The sequence below is a fragment of the Morchella importuna genome (assembly GCF_003444635.1).
Source record: "Morchella importuna strain M04M26 chromosome Unknown Morimp01GS010, whole genome shotgun sequence".
NCBI classification, from domain to species: Eukaryota; Fungi; Ascomycota; class Pezizomycetes; order Pezizales; family Morchellaceae; genus Morchella; species Morchella importuna.
This window is the reverse complement of record NW_025763407.1, coordinates 219,750-245,705: the sequence shown is the minus strand read 5'-3', so window position 1 is coordinate 245,705 and position 25,956 is coordinate 219,750. Positions and strand designations below refer to the sequence as shown.

At 47.8% G+C, this 25,956-nt stretch overlaps 8 protein-coding genes across 8 annotated transcripts; 5 read left to right on the top strand and 3 right to left on the bottom strand.

Annotated features, from left to right (window-relative positions):
• Positions 1–458: 458 nt before the first annotated feature.
• On the bottom strand, positions 459–3,542 carry LAJ45_04161 (uncharacterized protein; the record flags this gene model as incomplete). Its single annotated transcript, XM_046113742.1, has 2 exons — positions 459–3,071; positions 3,363–3,542. 2 exons carry the CDS (start codon positions 3,540–3,542, stop codon positions 459–461), a joined length of 2,793 nt encoding a protein of 930 aa, XP_045972844.1.
• A 2,140-nt stretch (positions 3,543–5,682) lies between these two features.
• LAJ45_04160 (uncharacterized protein) lies at positions 5,683–6,033 on the top strand (the record flags this gene model as incomplete). The annotated part of the gene is made up of 3 exons (XM_046113741.1): positions 5,683–5,773; positions 5,827–5,919; positions 5,978–6,033. 3 exons carry the CDS (start codon positions 5,683–5,685, stop codon positions 6,031–6,033), a joined length of 240 nt encoding a protein of 79 aa, XP_045972843.1.
• A 765-nt stretch (positions 6,034–6,798) lies between these two features.
• Positions 6,799–9,837, top strand: LAJ45_04159 (uncharacterized protein; the record flags this gene model as incomplete). The annotated part of the gene is made up of 3 exons (XM_046113740.1): positions 6,799–7,560; positions 7,615–7,704; positions 7,756–9,837. 3 exons carry the CDS (start codon positions 6,799–6,801, stop codon positions 9,835–9,837), a joined length of 2,934 nt encoding a protein of 977 aa, XP_045972842.1.
• A 2,137-nt stretch (positions 9,838–11,974) lies between these two features.
• Positions 11,975–13,799, bottom strand: LAJ45_04158 (uncharacterized protein; the record flags this gene model as incomplete). Its single annotated transcript, XM_046113739.1, has 6 exons — positions 11,975–12,014; positions 12,071–12,189; positions 12,245–12,426; positions 12,484–13,593; positions 13,671–13,716; positions 13,776–13,799. The coding sequence occupies 6 exons, from the start codon at positions 13,797–13,799 to the stop codon at positions 11,975–11,977; spliced, it is 1,521 nt and encodes a 506-aa protein (XP_045972841.1).
• A 560-nt stretch (positions 13,800–14,359) lies between these two features.
• Positions 14,360–15,376, top strand: LAJ45_04157 (uncharacterized protein; the record flags this gene model as incomplete). Its single annotated transcript, XM_046113738.1, has 6 exons — positions 14,360–14,451; positions 14,510–14,566; positions 14,637–14,648; positions 14,927–14,952; positions 15,169–15,290; positions 15,371–15,376. 6 exons carry the CDS (start codon positions 14,360–14,362, stop codon positions 15,374–15,376), a joined length of 315 nt encoding a protein of 104 aa, XP_045972840.1.
• Positions 15,018–15,456, top strand: LAJ45_04156 (uncharacterized protein; the record flags this gene model as incomplete). Its single annotated transcript, XM_046113737.1, has 4 exons — positions 15,018–15,080; positions 15,169–15,233; positions 15,286–15,290; positions 15,371–15,456. The coding sequence occupies 4 exons, from the start codon at positions 15,018–15,020 to the stop codon at positions 15,454–15,456; spliced, it is 219 nt and encodes a 72-aa protein (XP_045972839.1).
• Positions 15,457–17,305: 1,849 nt separating this feature from the next.
• On the bottom strand, positions 17,306–17,799 carry LAJ45_04155 (uncharacterized protein; the record flags this gene model as incomplete). Its single annotated transcript, XM_046113736.1, has 5 exons — positions 17,306–17,359; positions 17,426–17,509; positions 17,609–17,679; positions 17,729–17,733; positions 17,795–17,799. The coding sequence occupies 5 exons, from the start codon at positions 17,797–17,799 to the stop codon at positions 17,306–17,308; spliced, it is 219 nt and encodes a 72-aa protein (XP_045972838.1).
• A 2,551-nt stretch (positions 17,800–20,350) lies between these two features.
• LAJ45_04154 (uncharacterized protein) lies at positions 20,351–21,139 on the top strand (the record flags this gene model as incomplete). Its single annotated transcript, XM_046113735.1, has 2 exons — positions 20,351–20,504; positions 20,562–21,139. The coding sequence occupies 2 exons, from the start codon at positions 20,351–20,353 to the stop codon at positions 21,137–21,139; spliced, it is 732 nt and encodes a 243-aa protein (XP_045972837.1).
• Positions 21,140–25,956: the final 4,817 nt, after the last annotated feature.

The window sequence follows — 25,956 nt, the reverse complement described above, 5'->3', positions numbered from 1 at the left end:
ACAGCACTCATTATTCAATTTTTGAACGAAATACCAATCTTATTATCTCAATGAATGTGGATAAAATCAAAAACATAAACAAAAACATCCACCCATACACCCTGCAGCTAGGAGTACGTAGTTTCACTGTACCATCTCTTCTTTCTTCCTTTCTTTCCCACGTTTTTCCCGCGTCTTTCCCCCCTTCCTCCTACATATCCCAAGCGAGATACGAAAGCTATTCGAAGGCACGAAAGTCAGAACTAAAAAGGCAAATAGCACAACGATAAATAGCTCCAGACATCTCACACTTTTTTCCCTTCGAAGTTCCAAACGAGCTAGAAATCCACCCAGTCGTAAAAGACATTTCCAAAAAAAAATAAATAAAAAAAACCGAAACAAGAACCACTCCCAAAGCGTCCATCAAGAAAAAAAAAAGAGAAAAACAGTCTTATACATGTTCAAGCCGGTTATCACTACTAATTTCTTTGGCCCCAAGCTTGCCTCTCCTCTTCCAACAACTCAACGGCATCGTGAACTCTTCCTTCAGCAATCTGGGAGTAGACTCTCAGGCTCTCAAGTGCACTTTCACTTTCATCTTCAGCGTACCCCATTTCAAGTAGACGTGCAACGCACGCATCCACATCATTATCATTGCTAGAACCAGAGTTTTCCTGCAGATGCTCTTCCTGTTTCTGCTTTTGGGGGAAGGATCCTTGGGAAGTAGGGCGGCAATAGTAATCCCAGTCACTACCCTTGTTTTCTGTGATATTATCTTCCAATCTGTTATTCCTTCTCCTTCTGCGTTCAGCAAAGGGATTGGTCTCAGTGGCACCCTGATCACTACCCAAAAGGCTACTTCTAGCTTCCTTGGTAGCAAAAAACCCCATCGAGTTCGCACGATGCAAGTCACGTGGAGAAAATGCATCCATCGGCGCAGGGGGAGGGGGAGGGGGGATAAGCACCGCCGACGGCCACTGGCCTAGGAGTGAACTTGATTGCGATTCTTTAACATTGCGGGTATCCAAATCAGTTGGCTGCACAGTCGGTGAGGGTTGTCTTGGAGGTGTTGCAAAAGGATTTTCCCCAATATCTACCGAAGATTTATTTTCTTCCAATGGGGCTTTGGGGGATCGGATTTCAGTTGTAAATCTTCGTTCGGTAGAAAAGTTCGGGACTGAGGCTTGCGGCCTGAGTCCTCCAGATTGGACACCTGGGGAGTGATTAAAGCTCGAAAGAGATGGGAAACGACGCATCACATGTTGAGCGGAGGGAATTGACGGGATACCAACTGAATAATTGGGAGAAGGCCATTGCTCCCTGCTCCCTTGGCCCGCGGGGCGTGTGTGTATACTGTGGGACATTGTATGGGCGCGACGTATAAATGGAAGGATAGGTGGGGGATTTCTGGTGCTTTCACCATTTTCTTGGTCTCTGTTCACTTGTTCAGCGCCGGTTTTCTCAGCCTGGGCCTCGGCGCTAGCACCCGAACTTTCGGCCACCATATCTGGGTTGATGATGTCATCGAACAGATTGGATCCACACCATCCAGAGCTAGAAGGAGGTAGAGGTGGCGCAGACGGCAGTGGGTATGAAGACCGTGGTGGGGAGACCGAATGGGCGGTAGCAAGGTATTGACGAACATGAGGTGGTGGTGGCGGTGGTGGGGGAGGTGGGGGAGGTGGGGGAGGTGGTGGATGTACGGGGTGTTGGTTTGATCCAGATCCAGGCATTCCGGGATACTCTGGGTGAGGTGGTGGACCACCGTGGTGGCCATGGTGGGGACCGCCATGAGGTGGTGGGGGACCGTGATGAGGGCCACTGTGAGGTGATGGGGGGCCATGGTGAGGACCACCATAATGCGGCCCGGGCCTACCATGTCTGGGATGTCTAGGATGGAACATATGATGTCCTGGCGCCCAATGGGGGTATGCACCAATTCTTGCGGGTCCATCAACATGGCCACCTTGGGGTCGGAGGGGATCAATAGGACGGCGACGGCGGTATCCACCGCGTGATAGCGCGCCAGGAAGATCTAATTCATCATCCGACGAAGCGTCCAGAGATGAATTAGACTGACGGACTGTAGCATCTACGCCACGAGCGGGAATGTTCACAGGATCAACGGCGTTACGAGTGCTAGTCGATCCTGAATCCTCATTGGCCTGATTGTTTTGAGAATTGACCCTTTCTTCGGGGCCAGATCCCTCTGTCGCGACCTCCTCCCCCACCTCTTTTCCCTTGGCTAGACTTGTACTGACCTCACTTTCATCTGGAACCTCTTCTGCCTGACCACTTACCGATCCAAGTCCACTAACATGACCAAGTGCCCTGTCAACCTCTTCTCTAGCAATGCCAGCTCCTTGGACAGCAATATGACCAACAGTCTCAGCCAATTCCTTCATCCTTCGTCCAGTGGCCTCAAGCTCGGAAACATTCATCTCCCTGGTAGCTTGGGCCGCGCCTCGAGCGGCAGCAGCAGCCTCAAGAGCCACCGCTTGCAGTTGGGAAGTAAATGAACCGATGGCAGAATGAAGTGCTGTGTTGAGAGCCTCAACAGTTGGTTGAGTATGTGACGGAAGATCGTTACGAATTTCGATAGCAACACGCCCGACATTTTGAGCAATGGTACGAAGAGTCTGCCCAAGGATTACACTTGGGTATTGCTGTGGAATACTGTAAATAGGGCTAGGCGAGCGCGCAGGAGTAGCTTCAGCCTCAGTCGGGGGGGGCGAAACACCCGCCGTAACTTCGAAAATCTTTTGAAGTTCATTTTCGAACATGCTGAGGAGTGGTTCTTGAGAGGGTTCTTCTTTGACTTCTGAATCTTTATCCTTCGGGCTCACGGTACCATCATTGCTAAAATCCACTGATTTACCACTATTAGAAGCGATGCCTTCTACCTCCTCTCTTGCCTTTCCTTTGCCCTTTCCCTTTGCAGGAGCATCACTATCGGGTAGGATAATCTGCCTCCATAGTTTGAGTGCGGTCTCGTAATCTGGATGAGAAGGCGAGACTAAAAGGTCAAAGATGACTGGCGAGAGCGGCTGTAGTTCATCAACGCGTGCGACAAGCTCGTCCGTTGAACCGACCTAAAATAGCATTAGCTGGGAAAGCCTCGTAAAAGTGAAAGAAAAAAAAAAAAAATTTAACTGAAAAAAAAGTATGCGCCGGAACAACTTATAACGCAAACGTACTAAGGCGTTCAGTAAAAGGTCGTGAAAATAAGCGTTGCAACGGACGATGACCTTTTACTGAACGCCTGAGTAACGAGGATAACAAATGCCAAAAAAGTTCTCGTGTAAACATGCTAATAGCCCGTTCAAGTAATCAAACAAAAAAGCTCGCAAAAAGATAGAGATTATGGTGAAGTTGTTACTCACAGTGATAATTTCGCCATCATCATCGTCCACATAACTCAAAGTTGTCTCCGGATGCTCACGAATAAGCTGCTCATACTGAGATTCATTATCAAGCTGGACGTCGGCCCAACCATCTTCGGCTCCGGAGATCGAATCAGACGAGCAGCAACGAAGCCCACGGACTTGAAAGGTCGGTAGCATGATTGGGTCGCGTACTGTTTCTCGCTCGCTTGATTGATGGATTTCTGATTGAGCTATATGATAGCTCGCTCAACGACAGAGAAGAAAAACCTCTGTTGTAGATTGCTTTTAACCGTCTGTTAGGAAAGCGGTTTACCGATGAAGACTCAGCCTTGTAAGATGTTGTCTGGTTTTCGAACGGAGCCTGTTCTACACGGTCGGATATTCGATGTATCAAAACAACGTTCCAACAAACGGACGATGAGGTAACAAGAGAAGAAAGAATATCCCAAGAAGAATTGTACGATAACTGGCAACGGTGGCGGGGAAGGCTAGAAAGCGAGGTATGTATGTATGTGGTTGTGGGTGATGAGAGCGGAGATTCAACAGTTGGAGAGTCAGAGGTAGGTAAGGTAAGGATTGTCTTCGTCAGCTCACTGGATTACATCCCAAAGCTCTCCAAAAGTGGCCGCGCGGCGCCTCTCTTTGCCACTTTTCATTGTAGGTTGCCTAATCTTGAGCGCCACAATGTGGGGTATGTAAACAGTTGTCATTGTCAGTAGCACGGTGCTCGCCAAGCCAATGCTATACATCCGGTATATCAAATGTTTGGAACTCCTGGTAGGTATGTACAAGTATTTATCGGGAAGAGTCATCCGTACCTGTGTTTCCCGGATCCCTGCCACCAACAAACGTGTCCCAATGCCCCCAGAACCGCGAGAACTGCAAAGTTATCAAGGGAGCCTAGCTCACGAGTGCACATGTGTGAGGAGAGGTTTACTCTTGGTACTACGAGTAGGTACGTGCATGGTACGTACTCTACTTGGCATCGGATAACAACATGAACACGTCGTTCTATTAAGGCGTGACCACTGTTGTAGGAAGGAGTAGACCGTGAGGCTTATCAGCTGAGCTAAGTGTTATGAACGTCAACGGCACATGGGAACCAAGGTGCCACCTCGAGATCCACAAGCTTCAAGTTACATGAGAGAGTTACATAAGAGAGAGAGTTGAGAAAGTCTATGCTAACATAAGTGTGGGTGATATCATGCATCGTGGTTGCCCGGTGAGACTCGGTTGAGGAGCTACAAATGTGGATGGGGTAAACTGACCTGCTAGATATGATCCTGGGTAGAAGATCTGCCTTTACTCGCGTCAGGGAAAAAGAACCAGAACGTGCAAGTGAGAAAGCAGGGATTATTTGTATGGAGTGGCGCTGAGCTGCCATACAAACCAGGCATTTGCATGTTCTGGTTCTTTATCCTAGACGCGAGTAGATAAACTACATGTACATGTGTTTATCGAACTTCTGTGAGAGGTTGGAGCTTAGGATACAATTAGATAAATCGAATGGACTACTAGTACGCCTAGAGCTACTCTACACCAACAGACCTACGTTTCATGCTTCTATTATAATATGCACCGATCTGGTGATAATATCGATATCAGCTATACATGTAATTATTAATGTCATTATATTATCTACGCTACTAGATTCACGGTAGACATTGTACTCGGAGGTGTGGACCGCAGTAGGGCAGAGCACGGTAGGCTCACTGCATATGTAATCCACCTCGTATGTTCGATCTGTAAATCAGCATCATGCCAGAACTCAACGTACTACCTTTCACATGTGGATAATTAACATCAGCCAAAGCCGTCACAATCACAGAGGTACACAAGATCATTGAGACATATCGCTAACTTCATGATCTATTATATTTCCTATAGCGGCATACTCTACTAGCTAGGGTTGAATCATGGTAGAGGTGCACCGAAGCTAGAAGGCTATTGGTATGATTTTATATTCGGGTGAGGGCTTCTCGAAGCACTTCCGGGTAGCTATCCGACAATGGTTCTGTGGTCTCTGAGTGGTTGGTTCCTAGTATTGACAATCAAAAATCGACATCAGTCCAGAATTCAAGAGGCACGAGTTGCTGTAATGAGGTAGAACATCCCCATGCCTAGGGCTTGATATATTCTTTCCCCATCTAGAACCCTGAGTTATGTGGCGTATCTGTCAGGGCTCGAGGCTGATGCTCTCATAGGTCACTGGATATTATTTGCAATTTCTGATACTCTAGCACGCGCGGCAATTAATCCTGGTTACATCTGGTGGTTGTTGAAATATGCTATTCCACTTACCTGAACCGCTCTAGGCATGCAGAGAGCTAAAGAAAAGCTTCATGACCTGCATGACCTGCATGAGCTTCGCGAGAATTTTAAGGTGAAGTCAAAGCTCTTAGGAAAAAGTTAATTGAGCTAGGTATTCTCCAAGTTTGGTACGCATGAATAACGGCTGCAGGTACATACGTTATTTCTCCGGGAATACAAGGTCTCTCACCTGGGAAAGGGAGGCACAGGCTTCAGCTACCAAAGTGTTTGCCATCTGCGCCAGGTTAGTATCATTCTATGTATGTACGCTAGATTTCCGAGTGGACCTGAAACTCTACCAGACAGTGGTTCCAGCCCCGGTTTCGGCAAATTGTTAATTATAATGGCAACACATTGATAGGTGAGTTCTTCTCGGTTATCGCAAGCCACCTCGGCACCGACTCTCTCTATGCGCCGTGAGGCAGGTAATGACCCCTAAAGTAGGAAAGGCCCAGCATCATATGTATTGACCGGAACTCCCTGTTGTTTCCCTTTTTCTCTAAACCCGAGTCCCTTCTCCAGTCTGCCCTTTCTTTCAAGAAGGCGCTGCACTGCCTACTGCTTCAATTATTCGTTTTGTTTCTTGCCTGTTTTCTTCCTTTCTTGATATTTACTTACCCCACCGATCGCGAGCTTCAATCATAGGCGATTGTTGATCCCTTCGTTCGGGCTATTTTGCCGGATCAGTATTCAGTCTCCGCGAGACACACATTTCGCTCTTCAGCTCATGGAAAACCTTACAGAAATTCGATTTCATTAATACTCACTCATTCTTTTACCCCCCTTATCCTTTTAACACTCTAGTCTACCCCGCGTAACCAGAAGCTCATCGGGTTCAGGAAACGCAGTTGACACTCCAGGTGATACGCCGGACGGATTTAACACCTGCAAGCACACGAGGCGCGCGAGAATTTTGACGGACACACCTCGAGTAGGGGAACATACATCTGCAGGCTGTGCCACGGTGGGTAATTGAGTGACAGCTACCGCTATCGGAAAATTTAATATTTCCTTTTTCTTATCCTTCTTTTTTCCTCGGATATTTATCCAGACAGCGGCCGGCCCAGATTATCATCATATCTAAAAGTCACATATACATATATCTAGAGAGGCCTTCCCAATCATGCCTCCAACCATAGGTATTTTCTCACGACGCAAATGTAGCGGTGACAAATCGCTCAAAGCCACGCCGTGCCCCCCGCAATCCGATCCCTACATCCACATGGGGACAACCTCCTCCACGAGCGCGGTTGATACCCTCCCCCATCTCCCGCAAGTTCCACAGCCACCGCATTCTGCCCCACTTCTAGTGCCCCCTAAAAAGAAGAGCCTCCCAAAGCTCCCGCAGCCCGTGGCTTCCGGATACGCATCCGAGAGCGCCGGACTGGTGTTTGCACCCCGCCTCAACCGTTCCAAGACATCAACTTTCGATGAGCCTCCTCCCTCCGCGCGGGGCAGCACCCACAGTAGATCAAAGACTTCACTCAACAGATCATCAAGCACAGGCCCAGGAGGAAGTCGGAGAACAAGGTCATTCGATCAGAATCAGCCCATGATGGACTCTTTCCCAGCTCCTCCTGGTCATCCCCAAATAATTTATCCAGCTCCCCCGAACTCACCAGTAAATCGGAGCGCGCCTCGTAATAGGGTCCCGGTCCCGCGGCGGCCCTCGACGTCGCAACAGCAGCTCTATTCACCCGTGTCGCCGCTTCAAGGTTTGCAGACAGTATACTCACCTGTATCGCCGCTGTATCTGGCGAGTCCACCTTTGTCACCGGAGGATGCGGCGGAGAACCCACAACTTGGCTACAATGCTATTGGCGCGGCGGATTATAGAGGGACGGGGCAGCAGGATTTTACGAGGGAGATTGGGGAGTTGAAAAAGGTTTGATAACTTTTCTATTCCTTTTGCTCCGTTGAGGCTGATGCGAAAAAACAGGCGATATATCTTCGAGATAACGTGATTGCAAAATATGCCGCCAACTTTGATATCGACCAGGTCATCTCGGCCCCACCCACGCAATGCGAGGTATTTACCAATATCTGTAGCTTTAAGTCTCATCACTAATAGCCTTCATAGAACCAGCGTGTAAACCAGATAATCTCCTCTCGAGTCCGAGATGTCCAAGCGCCCCATAACGATCAGGAAAACCAACCCTTCCAGCCACTCCACAATTTAAACAATCCCAAAAGAGAATCTAATCCCGAAGACCTTGAGAAGATCCAAAAGCTAAAACGCCTAGAGCGCGAACTCGTCGACGCAGTCCAAGGGAAAGAGCGAGAGCTCGAATACCTACGAACCCACAGCCAAGGCTACCAAGAGAAGCTATCGGCCCTAGAAAGAACCATCGCACAGAAAGATGAAGAGCTCGAGAATGCCCGATTTAAGCTCCATGAAGCAAACCGCCACCGACCTACCCCGTCTATGGAGGGCATCTCCGACATGGGCCTGGCCGATATTGGGCGAAAGCTCATGGAGGAAATCAGGCGGCGAGAGAGGGCTGAAAAGAAGCTAGCAGAGACGCTTGTAAAAAATAGATCAGACCTGGAAACAGTCTTGATGGAGGAGGAGCGGAAGAGGGGCGACATCAGAGCGGCCGTCTGGAAGGAGTTTGAGCAGAATCTCCAGAGCGAGGAGCGTAGGAGGGAGGAGATGCAGAAGAGGTCAAAGGAGCACCTGGACCACGTTCTAGCGGAGGAGGAAAAGAGACGGGTAGAGCTGAACTGGCTATACGGCGAGAAGATCGAGAACATCGAGCTCTTGAGGCGCAGCGAAGAGGAGGAATACAAGCGAAATCTAGCGGCGTTACGGGAGGAGAAAACACGACTAGAGAAACAAGTAAAAGACAGTGCGGAAGAGTCGGAGAGGAGTAGACAGTCTGTTCGTACCCAGAGGGATGCGAACGAAGAGCTTCTTGACATGACCAAGAGGATTAATACTCGTTTGGGGGAAGAGAAAAAGAAGAATAGACTCCTCGAGGAGAAAATGAACCAGATCTCCGAGGACGCGCTGAACAACGTCTCAGGCGCAAACCGCGAGGTTTCCATGTTGAAAAACGTGATCGAAGACAAGGACGCGCAGATTCAATACTTTGAACGAGAGCTTGCGGCAATCAAGGCTGAAAGGACTGGCATGCAAGAAGCTTGGGGAGGGCTAGAAAGCGAACTTGAGGAATCTCGAAAGGCTCTTCTGGATCGCGATGAAGTGGTGAAAGGTCTAGAAGAGGAGAAATCTGGGGTGGCAGATAGACTAGAGGCCTACCGGAAAGAGTTGGAAGACTTCAAACAGCAGGTCAGCACTGACGACCAGCGAGCCAGGATTCCCGAGATGCAGGATATGGTCAAGGTCATGGAATCGATGAAGGGCGATATCGAGCTCTACAAGCAGGACGTGAGGGGATACAAGAAGGACGTCAAGAAGCGGGATAACCTCATAAGGGACTTGAAACGGAGTGTTTTTGAACTAGAATCGCTTCTAGAGAAAAAAACATCGGAAGCGAGGGCTCTACAAAACGCTCTCGACACCCAGGGGGGTTATCGAGCAGATTCTCCAGCCTCCATGGATAGCTCTGGCACCGAGTCAAAGTCTACGTCCCCTCTCCCCGACGGCACTGCAATGCTCAAATCCAAGATCCAAATGTACGAGAAAGAGTACCGGACAATCTACGAGGAACACGAGGCTCTCAAGAGGAAGCACGAAATGTTCAGCGCTCAGCAGTCACTCATGCTCGCAGAGATGGACCGCCAGCTAGTCCGTGCCCGCAGGGAAAAGGATGCAATTGAAGCGTCTGCAATCAAGCAGATCAAGAAAATCCAGCAAGGGTTTTTGATACTCTCGCAAAACGCTGTGGCTGGGCAACTGGCTGGCATTGGCGGTGCTGCGGCGCTAAAGAAGTATCAAGAGGTCCCGTTGCCTCCGATACCAAAGGGCCCGCCACAGGAGCCGCTGCCAGTGCCCAAGAGGTCAAACACTGGGTCGCGGAAAGGTGTGAACAGGACTAAATCGGGGAGGAGACACTCTTCACTTTCTGGCATAACACCGCCGGCCCTTGGAGTGGGGAAGATGGAGCCTGTGCCAAAGATAGTTACTCACAAGTCCATGGAGAAGCTAAAGTCAAGCCCCAAGTTGATGGACGATGAAGAGGAGGTTATCGAATGGTGAGATTATATATCGAGTCGAAGCGGTATTTTCTGGGTTTATTTTTTTTTGCGGGCGTACTGCGTTTTTAGGGTTGGTCATTTTTTCTTTCTTTTTTTTTATGAATAACTATTATCATTTTTCTATCCTTCCTTTCATTCTATCTTTCTTTTCTCTTCTTTTCTAGTTCTTTAGGGCAGTTAATATTGTGTAACTTTATACCTCCTATAATCCATGATCTTTCTTTCTTTCTGTATTTTGGTTAGAGGGGCTCGGGGGGGGGGGGGGGGTAGTCATAAACTTTATGATCCGCTGTATGCGGCGGTGAATTCATCTGGATTAAGTAGTCTCAAGATTACATACCCGCTCATCTCATACATTTATGTATTGAAACTCGACTTTAGTGACAGAAGGAAGGGACGGGGTCGAAGTTTCCCGCGCCCCCCCCCCCTCCCCCTCATGGAAGGCTTTCTGTCACTGATGGTTTAAAGTACAAGAAATAAAAAAGGATCAATCCTAAACTCCAGAGAGTACGTACAAAAACAAAAATACCAAGTGACCCAAGTCGATTTTATAAACTCAATTTTATAAACTCGCTTGCCGAGATGTTAGCCTAACCGGGGGCCTCCCGATTAAACTACCATGGGATCCGTCGCCAATACCGCTAGGCCATTAGGAGGTTCGGTATTTCCAGCTAGCTGTAGAGATTTAATGGGCCAAACCTTTGCAGCAGTTTCATAATACTAGGCCTAGTTGAACATAACACATGGATTAACGATTCTTCCAAAGTTAAGCACGATTGCTCTATTGGGCAACTCGAGATACCCGCTTATATAGCCCAGTTCGGCAGGATTGTCAATGAAGCTGTGGGAGTTACCTAGGGAGGCAATAGCCTAGAGATTCGCACCATGTGTTACGATGCTCGCCTGGGCCTAATATTATGAAAAATGCTGTAAAGGGGATTGATGGTGATGACGGACTATCACTGTATATGATGATAGTGGGAGGGTTGATAGAGCGGTGGTCGAGCTCGAGTGGGGCAAGCTGGCTACGTGTAGTCTCATGCCTTACTGTGCTATCTATACTGATATATATATGCTGCTTATCTTAATATAGACACATCTCAACCTTACCCGCAATCCCTTTGAGGTTTTACGTTGAAGCCGGTGGGAAGATACTTTTGAGGTTGCATTATAGATCATCACTCGCATTTATCAAAACCTCATATTGTAGATTCCAACATATGGCTGTGTTTACAAATGCTCCTGTAATGCAATTCCGAAGGCCAAAAACATTTATGTCTGCTACACCGTATCATCTACCACTATATGGCCCGGGTGGCGGTTACATGCGGACACGGCAAGAGAAATCGGGCAGACAGCTGGCGAACGAATGCCGCCCCCGCAGGCCTCCCCGCACTTTTTCGCGCCTGGGTGCATCCCTCTATCCCGGATATCACCTCCTCGAGAAGATTACGCAATCGTCTGTTAACGTCTGTTTTCTAGCCCCTTCTTTTATTATCATCCTACATGTATCTCCTGCTACTCCCTTCTCCCTCATTCGTGTTTCATCGGCCGGTATTATGTAATCGATGGGTACATACATGGACAACCCATCCGCTGGCGGTAGCGGTTGGACCGGGCGCTAGTGACGGTCACCAACTCGAAACCGCCGCAACCCCCAGTTCTCAGCACAGTCGTATATGGGATACGTGACTGTCAGCTACGTATACTACAACTGTGGACTTATGGCGAGGGATAGGTGGCGTGACAAGTATAAAGCTAGAAACTATAATAGTCCTATCAACATCGTTATCGTCTCTTCTTCCTTCCAATAGCTTGGTCGTAATTATTACAGCCATAATTGGAACACGTACTGCTTTACAGTACTACATGTAGTGTTTCAAGTGTAAGATCTTCTAGTATACCTATACCACGACGGCCTGTGGGCTGGGTTCACGGCCCTTGCGTACCACTGTAGGCTACATATATTATCACCGTTCTTCTCTTCGCTGATGTGTACTCAAGGCCGAAATCAACTCGTTATTATACGATATACAAATGAAATTTATTGAGCATATATGAACGCCGTGACTCCCAAACTATGAGTATGCAAGATGCTCAAGTACGCCCGTTCCCAAAATCACACTAACCACCTAACACTAGAAAAACGCCCACATCATAGCCGCTGCACCACCAGTCCTATTCCAAGTCAGCTTACTCGTGCTTGGGGAAAAAACCAATTATGGGACACTCACATTCCAGCCGCCAAAGCCAAGGGTACATCCGCAGCCCGCGAAACTCTTAAACTTGCTACCCCGGCGATCCCGCATGACAGCATTGTTAAGCCCACCTTCAACGCGGGGGAAAACTCAACCTAGAAGCCACGGGTTATTAAGAGTGATCTTACAAGTGGGGGACGGAGAATCTACCTCAGATTTTCTGGGCCTCCGATGTAACCTTGCTAGGTCTTCTGGATGATCACCCAATACTCTCCCTTCAGCTTCTACAAGTGGTCGTCGCTTTATCATCCATGCCTTGTAGACTTCCAGATCTCCTTTCTCTATCGGTGAGAGGGCATCTGTCATTTCTCTATACCCCTTCAGCGCTTTGTCTATTCCCAGTCAGCAACCTCCTTGCCCCATTTGTGTAGTGATAAAGGCTGACTTACTATACTGCTGTAACTTGAATGCAATAGCGCCCATAACCTGAAGCCTCCTACTGTCACTTCCCATGCCGCGTCTTGCACGTAGGCTCGCACCGTTGTTGTGAATATACTCCTGCTCATCGAGCTCAGAAAGGACAGATTCAAGCTCTGATATCTCATCCTGGAGATGCAGAAGCACAAGATGATTCAGCTTTGAGAAGCGGCGGTATAGTTGAAGAGATGGAGTTGTAGACAGAGTCTCTGCGAGGAAGGGATAACCAGTAGGTACCCTGAAGGTAGGTGATGGAGGCGGTGTTGCGTAGTACGGTGTTGATGACAACATCTGTGTGCTACATTTCTTCTCCTCAAGATAGATGTTGGATGAAACATCACCCTCACCCTGCCTCTTTTCGCACACTTCTCCTTCCTGGACACTCTTGCACGCCTTCATGCTCTGCGACCCTCGTCTAGTTGCGTTGTCGTAACGCTGGCAGTCACTCCCCTCACTGGGGGCCTTCTTCATATATGCCATCACCGGCGGCGGCGTCGGGAGCGGGTGCGGGTAGTGTACTGGCGGCGGCGGGTAAGAGCTTCCGCAGAAGGAATCTCTTACATGTAGAGGCGATACAAAGGGATAGGCCTGCAGCGGTCTCATTTGGGTGTGCGGTGAATACCCTTCGTTGCCACACCCATACGCATTATCATAGTATCCAGATCCTTGATATGCCCGATGCGATTCTGGGCTATTCTGATAAGGCGGAGGATAGTATGGGACATTCATATATTGGCTTGGAACCGGGATGGGTTGGCGTGGCCGTGGTGTTGCGTCTTCGACGCCTGTGCTGCGAGTCCTCTTCTTCTTGTGGGAAGCCCGTGAGGTAGACTCGGAGCGCTGGGGATGGGCGCTTTCAGCAGCGGTAGTGGTCGTGGCAGTGGTAGCAGTTTTTGCTGTGTTTGGATCATCTATTTTTGGAAGTTCGGGGAAACGGGCTTCATAGTCGGCATCAGCGGTAGGTGAAGTGTCGCGGAAGCGTGCTCCTACCACAGCAGGTGACGGTGGTGGAGGAGGGCTTTGAGGGTTATTCCAAGAGTCTGTAGTTGAAGAGGTCATCGTGAGGATTTGCTGCCTATGGTCTTTTTTCCTTTAGGTTGGCTCTTGCAAAAATCGAGGTTTTTTAGATGTTGGGAAAGTTATATGGCGGAGGTCTTACTGATATAGCAGATTGAATCCAGGTAAGTGTTGGTGATACCGCGTGGCTACTCTACTGTATTATGCTATCTATGTAGACTGAGTGCTAACTACCCAGCACAGAAACCTGGGGAGCATTGCCTGATAGCATTGCCTGATCGCACTACCCAACATCGATTTTTAGCCTTGTTTATTCCCCCTCCCTCCTTCCTCCTGTGCCTGTCAGCTGCGTATATACTTGCTACCGCCGCACTGGTAACGATTTTCTACGGCCAAGTTTCAAGCCGTCGGTCTACTTGGGTGATTTACCAAACCGCTGCAGGTTTCTAATGTCATGCTCCTCTCTTGCGCCAGGATTAGAATCCAGTAACTAGTGATGGGGGGATGTGGTGGTGTGGGTGGTGGGCATAGGACCGTTTTTTTGCTTTTATCTCCCGAGTTGAAGATCGTTAGTTTTGAATCGGGCTGCGGCAGCAGTAGTAAAGGCGTGGGTTAGGGTTTGAGTTGATAAGGACCGAAATAGGAAGTGGTGGTGCCGCGTTTGGTTGTTTACTGACGATGTTTATTAGTAGGGATTTGTTACTGATCGCACCGCGTACCGCTATATAAGACATGGGGTTGCGGGTCTGCCCGCACTTCGCTGGGTTATTACGTTTCCCCATCCAATGATATATTTGCGACAGACAGACAGACACAGAGATAGTCTCCCAGATGAGGCAACAGAAAAGAATTATTAAAAACAAAAAAAAGCAAACTGGATCGAACGTCATATATTTGGACGACAGGGGGGTGGGTTTCAAGAGGTAGGAGCACTCCGCTACTAGCTGCTCTAGTGGGGGGGGGGGGGGGGTTTGAAATAAGATGGGGCGAGCTAGAGAGGGAGAAAAAAACGGTTCAAGTAGTTGAATTGGAAACATTGTGAGTTTCGCACGATGGTCGTTAATCGCTCATCTATCATGATCTACCTAGCTCATCTTCTTATCTTCAGACGCATTGGATCGTGGGTCCTTAAAGGCGCGAGAGAGGGGGAAGATTGGAGATATCAATTAACGTCTATCTCGAGATAACTACACCGTCAATGGACTTGATAAGATCGCTAAAGTCTCCTCTTCCTCTAACTCTGAATTAGGAGGGCAGAGGCTAAACGACAAAAAACATACATCTTTGGTCGACCGCGCGCGCACGATATCAGATTTTTTTAGGGGGAGAGACGTCGCGATAAGTTGAATTCAGTATCAGTTGTGCCACATGGGTTGGTTTCCTAATCGGGAATTATAGTAGGATATTGTTTGAGGCTCGATGTGGTAATGTGAACCCCGGCTCCCCTTCAGGCACTCCATTTTTTCTCTTTATTTTTACTCTTTGTTGAATGGAGGGGAAGGGTCTCGGATTGTCAAACAGTGGGCTGGCTTATGATGAGTCATTTAAAAATGTGGGATGTTTTTTTTATTTTTATCTTTGGATGATTTTGTCTACTCTTGGAGGTTCATGGAAGACTGATACTCGGTATGCTCCGCTAGTTGCCGCCAGCCGCCCCGCAATGGAGGGCGTTATCGATAAACGAGCGAGTACTAGCTTGCGTAGGGTATTCATGTACGCACTATCATTGACATCTTTGACCTCTCTCCCCGGGTTAGGTACGGTACGTATTCCAAAAAACTACTATTCCAGTATATGAAACCACGGGTTGAATGGGAACTAAGCGCCGGCCTTGCTGCGTAGGCCTGAAAACCCTCAACTACCCACCGTACGCCAATTCGTATAATATTAATACGGCTGCCACGAACCAGGATCCCATTCTGAAATAAAAAAATGCCGCTAGCTTCACCCCACAATTCACATTCACATTTGCATTCCGGAAAGCTGGCCATGGGGGTGCAACTTTAGAGACATTGATCCACTCAAACTTACTATACATACCGGGACGGCCCCCAGATTCACATGGCAATATAATACCACAAGAACCCCGGCTCGCGCGCTCATGAGCTCTCAGCTAGTTGTGGGAGGCCTGAAGCTAGGTTTCCCTCAGTATTTTGGTTGTGGGTACATATATACAAATCTGTGCCACAAGTCTACCTACATGTACCTATATATGTAGTCTACGTGTACCTCCAGCTCTCGCGCGGTAGACCTACTATATAAACAGGGGTCCGAGAAACAAGGCTTCTATGGCTAGTAGCTCCAAAAGGGCTCCTCCCATATTTTTTACCACGCAATTAATTAATTCCGCCTTGCGCAAAAAAAAACAAGGCTACCAAAAAAAAATCCTCAGAGGTCATGTGACCGCGGGCCGGTTTTGCTCCAAGTGCAAATTTAGATGGTGAACTTGGCCGATGCACTAAGGGAAGTGTAGATTTGATGATGATGTGGGATGTGCATAACTGTTATCAGAAGAGATGAGAGGAGGATGGGGTAGGGTATGGGAAGCGTGGCGAGTGATGGTTGGTGATGCGGCATATGTTGATTGATGGATGCGGGATATGTGGTTTCACCTCAAGGTTGACACTACTTGTGTATTATTACTATTTTGTGGGGATTGGGGATTTCGGTCTGGGCGGTGGGGGGGTGTGTGGTCAGATGAGTTGTGGTGTACTAGAGGATTCTAGAAGTGTTGTGCCACCGTGGGGAATGACTTTACAAAGCGAGGGTTGACAGTCCTTGTAGGAAGCAAAAGAATAATACGGACGGTGACTATGGTAGAAGCTTTTGCGGACGAGTTCAATGAAAGTGTAGGTAGATTTGGACAAGGGATCATGGTATATCACTCGGTCATGCCATTTTTTTCTTTCTTTTTTGCACAGTCATTTTTTTTTTTTTGTTTAATTCATTAATTGCATGCAACCTTACAGTTATGGCAATATCCCCTGAACTACCAATTCTCCTCCTCCTCCACTCGCGAGTACTAGACAAATGAAGATATGTGTGCCGTATATAAGAATCCTGAACTACTCCTCGTCTCTAGCGTCCTTCAATGTCCCCCACCCATATCCTAGTTCCCTTCTTTCCTCTTCTTTGCACAGTCATTGATAACAACTAATTTTATTCCGAGCGCAGGAAAGCAATCTCCTAGCTGCAACGAGCTAAATAGATACACATACATGTATGCGGAACAGCCCTCATTCCTAGCACGCATACGTTCCTTGTGCATACCCTGTGTCCTCTGGCTCGGAACAAAGGGCTTTCAGGCTTTTCTCAGCAACTGAAGTACCGATTTCTTAACTGTATACTGTCTAGTCGATTCCATAACTCCTTGACATGATCCTTAGTACAAGAGCCCAGAGCTGAACAGTTTCATGAGCATTGGGTCAGAGAATCGAGAGAGTGGTAGCTAAGAGATTGAAGATTAGCTACGAGCCGGTCAGGAGATAGAAATCTTCCATACATTAGATAGATAGGGTGATAGCCCAGTTGATAGTCTTCCTTCTATTCTGAATTAACCGCTCTATGTCCTTCATCCACTGAAGGAGACGGCTCTTTCGACGCTGCAGGGCCTCATGCTCCTCGGTGTCGAAAATGACGACCTCACCATTGCGCGTATCAAAGGTTATGATATGCAAGAGGTTCGAGAATAGGATAACATACTGGTAGTAGTCTGCGGATAATCTGTCGTAGTCGGCATTGAGAGTGAAGACTTCCAGCCGGAGGGACTTTAGCAGTTCAGGGATTGTTGAGAGCATTTTGATGTTTGGAGGTGTGAGAGTATGTGATTATCTGAGTGATTGTTGTGGTCGTTAGATTAGACCAATGAGAGATAGTGAGAAGATCTTTATAAAGTACAGAAGAGATCACGGATTCAAGATGGTGAGATGGGTGTGGTTGAGTTTTGAATAAGGCTTCATGTTTCCTTGATCGTGAAAGGGTCTTGAAATACTAAACATCAGCAAAGTACAAAGTGCCCAAACAGAAGTATACAGTTGGCGTTCTGCGGCATTAGAGAGGTTTTACAGACAGAGTACATACATGTACTATCTCCAGGGATGCGAGTGCAGAGTCCGAAGTTTTGAGGTTTTGCAAGTTGGTTTGTACTCCCACTTTCTCGGGCGCACATCATGTCTGCAACTGGTTAAGTTGCTTGTTTACCTGGCCTGTGCACGAGTTAGTACAGACTATCTTCTTCACTAACATCGTGCAGCTTTGAGTACAGACTTCATGTGTCGCAATATTTTGGAGCCCGAACCCCTGCTGTTGCTGTGGATCCAAGGAGAGTACGTACACCGCCTGCAAAAACAGAGTTTGGGCACAATCTGGTGTACGTGGCCAAACGTGTAGTTATCAGATAAGATGGGCCAAGATCTAATCTACACATCTAAGGTCTTGCTCGTCATCTGCAAAGCTTAAGTCCTAAAATTACCTCACAATCCACTCCGTCCTTCATCTCCATGCCCCAACCAATTGTCCTTGTATTCCCCAGAAATTCTTCCCCTATCATCTTCGGTGCTTGATACCCCCCCCCCCCAAATCCGATTGCCGCCCACTCCTACGCACTATACTAGAAATCAAGAGAACATACTTCCTTTCATCCCACTCACCCCACCCCCTCACATACCGTTTATCCTTCACGGATCACCTGTACTCCTGCCTGCTGGCTAAATTTGTGTTGTTTTGATCAGCGTGCCTCCCGATTCCTTTTCACTCACCTTTTCTTTTTTTCATTATCTCCCCGGCCAACGATCAAGCCAAAGAAAGGCTGGACAAGCTAATACAAAGACTCACAGATAGGAGAAATCAGCTGCACGCAGTGCGACAACAAAACAGTCTGGGAACGAGACTAGGAGAAATCATCTTCTTCTCGACTGGTTGTCTGTAATTCGAAGAGTAAATGATAGAACTTTGGCTCTGTTCAAAAATTACTTGAAATGCTTGTTTCTGGGAAACGTCAGCCTTGCCGAGATTGATCTGAAATTTGTCTTAGCTTGCTGCTAGCTGAGATCCAGGGGTTTTAATTGACTGTTCGGTCTCCACACAAAGCAATAGCGTCATGCTTGTCTATCTGCTCGAGCTTTGGGCCTAGTTTTTTTTTTTTTTTGATAGCGCCGTGTTAGATCCTCCGGCTATCTCTTAGGCCGCCGCTGCCATTGAGTCAGGGGATAGTTTTTACACATCAAAGCATATCTAATTGCGGCGGCAATTAACGCCTACGCATCCAATTCACTCGCCGCTTTGTGAAGTTTACATTTGCAAATATTTCAGAATGAACATTTTAACTAGGAATGGCAAGCTTGGCCGGCTAGGGCCAGTACGGAAACCATTGTTATTTCTAACTAATATGTAGTAGATACTTTCTTAAGAGCAAACACTGATATACCGGTAAGACAGGTCTAGTCAGGCTTCTGCTAATAGGTCTACGGTGTGCTGCTTTGGACACAGAACCTATAGGAAGCGCCGAAGAATTTATTCAGACTAACTAACGCATCGTTGAAAAAGGAATTTAATGACTTGGAGGATAGTAGTACACGTACTATTCTGCCTCTTTAACCGCATGAAATCAAATCCTTCTGCCTTGGTTGGCAATAACGGTACTGTTCCGCCCCCTTGAACGTCTAGGGCGTTCATTTCTATGGGCATGCGACCCGAGGGCCGATGGAATAGGCCAATCGACTACAGACCGAGTGGCGATACTCAATCTCGGCTTCGAAATTCCTGGCTGGACGATTAGCTGGGTAGGAACATTGACAGATTTTCTAGTCGAGTGAGAGTTCATGACTTGAAGAGCCTATCTGAAATTGAACACTCGCTCGCAATGCCATTGGGGAAGACTCTCTATGGGAATAAATAATCTGGATTATGACAGCTCTACTACTACAGCAAAAGCTCGCTATAGCGGTGCTCCTTATCCCTTAAACCGTCAGGTCGAATTCCAATGCCAGCTACTAGCCTTAAATAATAGGTATTCTCAGTTCAACGCGGTGTGTGTGCATGCTCACACGCTAGTGGGGGTTCGAGGCTGTGCTCATAGCTTTCACTTACGGCGTTTACAAGATCATAATTACCAACTACAGCTAGTAGCTAGCATTAGGATTCGGCCTGACGGTTTAAGGGATAAGGTAATCTCCTACTAAGGCAGAGGGCTTCGGTCTCTCTTAGTTTTGGTGGGCTAGACTGGTAAATTGGCCATAAGAGTACCGGTAGTATGGTAGGAAATATCTTGGTGTGATATCCTTGTGGTGAGCTAAGGATCAGAATTAGATTGCAAGGGGCTGCCGGTGGTTCTGGTTGCCATCAGTGCTGGACCCGTTAGTGACTGCTGTCAATTTTCCTTTCTTTCTTCCAGGAACAGTTACGATCATCTGTATTTTTAAAAAAATGGTTTGCATTCTCTAGCCTGAAAACCTTTCAATCCACGTTTCATGTGTAACATCACGTACGACAATCTGTAGGCTATAACTATCGTTATACTCGCCCGTACCATGGCACCTCCACATAGCTGCATAGGGTCTGCCAACGAAAACGACAGCCAGCCCCTCAAAGAAGCCACAACACCTGCCATCTTGTCGAGACACTTCTCGGGGCCGGGGCGAGTGACTCACCATGTCTCACTCCCCCATATATTTCTTCTTCCCCACTTAGTCATCCACGCAAGCCAACCTCAGAACAGTTAGCGGAGCACAGACAGCCCCACCACCCCGCAATCCTCAATTCTCAAGATCTGCAGACATCAATTCTCGCGACCTCACTTCCTTAGTTCTCAAATCACACGCAAACATGTCCTACACAATGCGCACCTACGAGGCCCGTGCCGAAACGCACCCGACCGAGATCGGCCGCCGCCTCCTCACCATCATGGCCAGCAAAAAGACCAACCTCTGCATCTCCGCCGACCTCACAGACCCCTCCCAGATCCTCACCCTCGTCGACAGTACCTCTCCCCCCACCTCCTTCCTCCTCAAGCACTACTAACACCCCACCCAACCAGAACTCGGCCCCCAAATCTGCCTCGTAAAAACGCACATCGACATCATCACATTCACCACGCCCTCCTCCATCACCGACTTCACGACGGCGCTCAGCGCCCTCGCCACAAAGCACAACTTCCTCATCTTCGAGGACCGCAAGTTCGCCGACATCGGCTCCACCGTCGCGCACCAGTACCGCGGCGGCGTCTACCGCATCGCGTCCTGGTCGCACATCACAAACGCGCACACCGTGCCCGGGCCGGGCATCATCGCCGGTCTACATAGTGTGGCCAAGGAGGTCGGGGAGCCAAGGGGGCTGCTGATGCTCGGTGAGATGTCGTCGGAGGGGAACCTGGGAGGTGGGGAGTATTTGCAGAAGACGGTGGAGATGGCGAGGGGGGATCGGGAATTTGTGGTTGGCTTTATTGCGCAGGGGAAGGTGGACGGGGCGAAGGAGGGGGAGGATTGGATTGTCATGAGTCCCGGGGTGAAACTGGGGGGTGGCGGGGATGCACTGGGGCAGAGGTATAATACGCCGCAGAGTGTGGTGGGCGACAAGGGGAGTGATGTGGTCATTGTGGGGAGGGGGTCATTATGAGTGAGGATCCGGTGACGGAGGCGGAGAAATATAGGATGGCGGCGTGGGGGGCGTATGAGAAGAGGGTTGCGGCGGCGTGAGGCAGGGGTTTTTTTTATCGAGAGGAGCATGGGGAAAAGTTTTTTTTTTATTGATAATAGGTATTGCAGGTTAGGGCATGGCGGAAATAGAACCATCCCACCTAGAGTGCGTCTTAAATCCCACGCAGTGAGAGAAAAGTGCAGAGTCAGACCTCCCTGGAAAATGATAGAAATACCCGCCATGTAAAAGACCACCCAAAAGTAGATCCCGCTAGTCCTAATACAGCACCGTGTGATAATCTATGATCAACCGGCCGGACATTATCAGAACATATTTTTTTTTAATTTCAATGTTCTAAATAGATAGATACATATATTATCATACACATTTGCAGCACCTGTAAGAGTGAAGGGTCTTATGTATCTCTTCCTCTATATATCTGTATGAGAAGGCCGGCCGGGTCTGAGACGCCCGGGTCGACAGTGCGCGCTAGAGCCGGTATTTCTCCTCGGCCTCATCTAGGAGTAAAGTATTCCGCCCATCATTTATTACCGACTCTTGCGGTCAAGGTCCTATACCCGCTATCGGCGAATTTACGGGGTGCGGGCGCACCAAGAGCCGGTATGGTGCTTTGGTAATATGTTTTCTCCTCTGCGATTTTCTGGAGGGTGTGAGCCGTTGTGTTACTGGAGGTGCAGTGGTAGAACTATGCCCGATACGCCACTTTCCAACGATTATTTTCTGACTGGGCTCTGGTGATATCCATTTTTTCAGAGGTTCGAAGATTTAGGTTTGATAGGACAGAGTTTCTTTTCGTGGAGGCCGGTGTAACTCGGAGCTTCTGGGGTGAGGTTAGGGCGACGTAGAGCTTTTAGAAGCTAGTTTTTGAAAGTGTGTTTTGGAAGGAGCTGGCAGGAATAAAGGGGGGGGGGGGGTTCTTCTTTTTATCTGCGAGAACTGAACTCGCCAAATATTCTCACTTCAGTGTTGGGGCGATCTATGGACGCGTTACTGTTCCTATCTGTAGAGTAGAGCGGGGGAGCAGAGGAAGGAAGGTAGGCAGCGAAGGGATTCATCTCATCCTACAACTCCACGTCTACTGCACGTACCTGACAAAAACGGTCATCAAAACCGGAAGCCTCTAAAGGCGAGACGTGCGGGGCGTTGCGGGAAGGGGGGGCGGAGGGGCAAGAAGGAACAGAAAAGTACAGCAGACCATGTCCATCCTACAGTCAAGTCTGTCCCTTTGTATTCCTCCACACAGGGGGATGAAAAAGCCAATGGACAGACGAGACGCGCAGGATGCCGCCACTTGTGAGAGGGGAGGAGTGAAGAAGGGATTGAAAGAAGTGAGGACAATCAAGCAGGCACCACAGTCTTCCTACAGTCAAGTCTGTCCCTTTCCGCTTGTCTACCTCCTCGAGATCTACAGTCTTCCGGGACAGACGAGACGCACGGGCTAGAGGTTTCTACTTAAGAGGGGCAATGGCTGTCGAAGGGATTTGGGAAGTCAGAAAAGTCAAGCAATGTAACTACTTGTAGCCTTCCTGTTGTCAACTCTGTCATGGTATAATCCACATCTCTAAACGGCTCAGGGTTAACTCGAGTTCCTACATTCCATCGTAGATATTTGAGCCCTGACATTTCAAGTTCAAATTATCGTGATTGGCAGATGCTTCGTCTAAATAGAATAGTCAGGTATCTCTGTCATCGCGAAAGGTTTCAATTGGATGGTTAGATGCCTCCGGTTTCTGTGGTCTGGCGGGTTACAGCTGTCAATAGACAAAGATTGGGGTGCTTTAAGGGAGACGACATGCATGTTTTCAACTCTTCTTTAAATGGCAAACCCTAAGCACTACCATCATGATATATAATAGTCTTCCGTCCAAGATCAATATCGACTCTATTCTTCCAAAATTACAACCTCACGCGAGCAAGGAGGGGCCCAGCCTGCCGCGCAGCGGCAGGTGGCGCCGAATGCGTGCGTTAATTACATGCATATCAATGTTTATTTTCACCATTACATCGAATCCCACGCATATCCGAGCCACTGAACAGGGCCGGATCTTTATACATACACATTCCTTTAGTTATCAGCAGTTCCTCGAACTGATGGTTAATTTCATATGCGGCCGGAGGCCGCTCCTCACTAGTACTATAAAAGGCCGTGTACACGTTTCTAACGTCTCCTACTGCAGATCCCAAACGTGAAAGAAAGACACTTCTGCACAAGGTACCATGACCCTGTGGACTGCGAGCAGCTACTTTATTCCCGCATTCGAATTTGTACGCCAGACACCTATTACAGAGCAGAACAACAAAAACAGATAATAGAAAATACGGAAAAGGTCTAAAATGACACAGTTTTCGGTAGACGTGCTCTACAATAACACATGACACAGCTGGTTGAGCAATGATAATATCGAAGGGTCAGGGTTCAAGTTCGATATTCATCTTGGCACACTGCCAAGCTAGCTCAAGTATCACTTCGGGCACAGCAACCACTATGGGCGGGTGGTCTAGTGGATAGACTGCTCGCCAGGTGAGACACCGAGAGTACCCAGGATACAACCAATCACACATAAGGTCCTGGGTTCAAACCAGGGGTGGGGGTAGCAGTCGCAAATGTCTAAATAAGTCGCTGCAGTACCTTTTGTAGTTTTGTACCTTTTGTAGTTTTGTACCTTTTGTAGTTTTGTACCTTTTGTAGTTTTATAGAACGCTTTGTTCTTTTTTTACTTGTAGTGACAGCGAACTGTGCATCATGTGTTATTTCGGAGCACGTATACCGAAAACTGTGTCATTTTAGGCCTTTTCCGTAGAAAATATTTACACTGGGATCCCTGCGCTCGAGTCTGTAGAATATTGGAATCAACCTGCTGGCAAGGAGAAAGGATACAATACTCATAGAAAGAAGGCACGGAGCATGTGTCATTCTGGATTAAGATGGGATTGAACCCATGACCTACAGATGGTCATGGTATCCTAACACCAGGTGTTCCTCGAGTCCAGAACGCGCTGTCTGCCACTAGACCACGCACACACAATTTGCTAACGCTGGAAGTGACTTGAAGGGTCGACTTGCTTGGTGTATGCGTGTAAGGTGTTTTTCTTTCTCTCTTTATTTCTCAGCACGATTTATGAGGTTCCTCGCAGTTATTTCAGCAAGTACATCTTGTAGTCTATATAGAGCAGGGTTGGGAATGATGGTGCGTGAAGAACAATTGCTCCTCGCGAAAATGTTGATGAGTTGTGCTAGCCATCTACGTAAAACCAATAAGGCAAACTAAAACCCTTCAAAAATAAAATCATAACAGAGAAAATTTATGCTCCTGCACCCCAAAATCTCCCAAGGTGGCATGAAAATCAAAGTTCCTACATTCAAACCTGTTCACCCTGTTAACGCACTCCGACACCAATGGAAGAAGCCAGATGACAATGTAAACAGGAAAGAAGCACGAACAGGCTCCTATCTCTACTTTTACGTACCTACATTCGAGTCTGTATATGATTACCAGCGTAAGCAGCCAAGCAAATGGTAGAATATATACAGAAAGGAAACACGAACAAGTATCGACCTATGTCTTCCTGACCACATTGGAGAAATATATCCCTTGCTGGAGGCAAATTCTTAAAGGAACCAGGGTGATGGAAGGAGGCGATGGGGAAACCACGGGATAGACGTTTTATAGTGCGGTTGGAAGAGCCAAGCCCCCTCCCCCGGCTGCTAACTCTACCGGCTTTAGGTATATCTACATCGGTGAATGAACGTGTATATGTTCCGTCCCAGTAACGAGTAGATCGCATTGGCCAACTGGCCGGCTCATTGACAAATATTGCCTATTGACCAACGCTTTCTGAGATTTGACAAACAGTCACTGATCTTCTGCCTAGATGGCCAAGCCCTGCCAGAACTTGACCAATATCGACCAATTAATTAACTCCCAAAAGCCATCGCCTAACAATTAAGAAACTCAAAGTACATATTATATCTACATGTACAAATGTGCTCTTGCCCCTGATATACCACTGTCCTGGAGCTACGTAGCTCGTAAGTAATGCAAATAAATATTTCTTTGACAAAAAGCTAACCAACTAGGCCAGCGGCGTCCCGCTGGAAAATCTGAGAATTGTATAGCAGAATTGCGTGTAAACGAAAAATAAGAGATTATTCGCCAATAATGAGCGTTTGCGACTGCATGGGACGGAACATATTTACTGCACAATCCCATAATTGAGCTCATAGCAGAATAATTCTAAGACTTCCCCAGTCTCATCTCGTCCTGTATGCTTTCGAATTTTCGTCATGTGACCATAGTGTTTGGAAAACGCTGCAATTATGCTATTCAATGCAAATAAAGGTCAGTGCTTCTTCATTTTAGTTTTCCCTTTTTTTCATTCTCATTTTTGAGCTGGCGCTGGAATATCTACCTAGGTAGAGAAAAAAGTTCAGAAAGGTCTCGAGACTTATCTCGAGACCTCATGTAGCTTCGACACACGCCTTCCGCGTGCCCTCTCCTGCAAGATCCTATATAATGAGATTGGTTGTAACTCTTTGAAGATCTAGATCCTGTGGTATAAGAAGTTCCAGCCTCTAAACTAGTATGTTCATGAGGACGTACCAGCGTCCTTGAGCTCTTGCCACATGTCCCCGATGACACAAGGAAAATGGTCTAACAAGGTGTCTCGAGGACATGTACTACCTGTTATTGCTTCGAGGGGCCCCCAAGGACAATTCTTGGTGTATTATGTGTATAACGTGTTTCACCGGGAAAGCGATCGTCACCGGGAAAGCA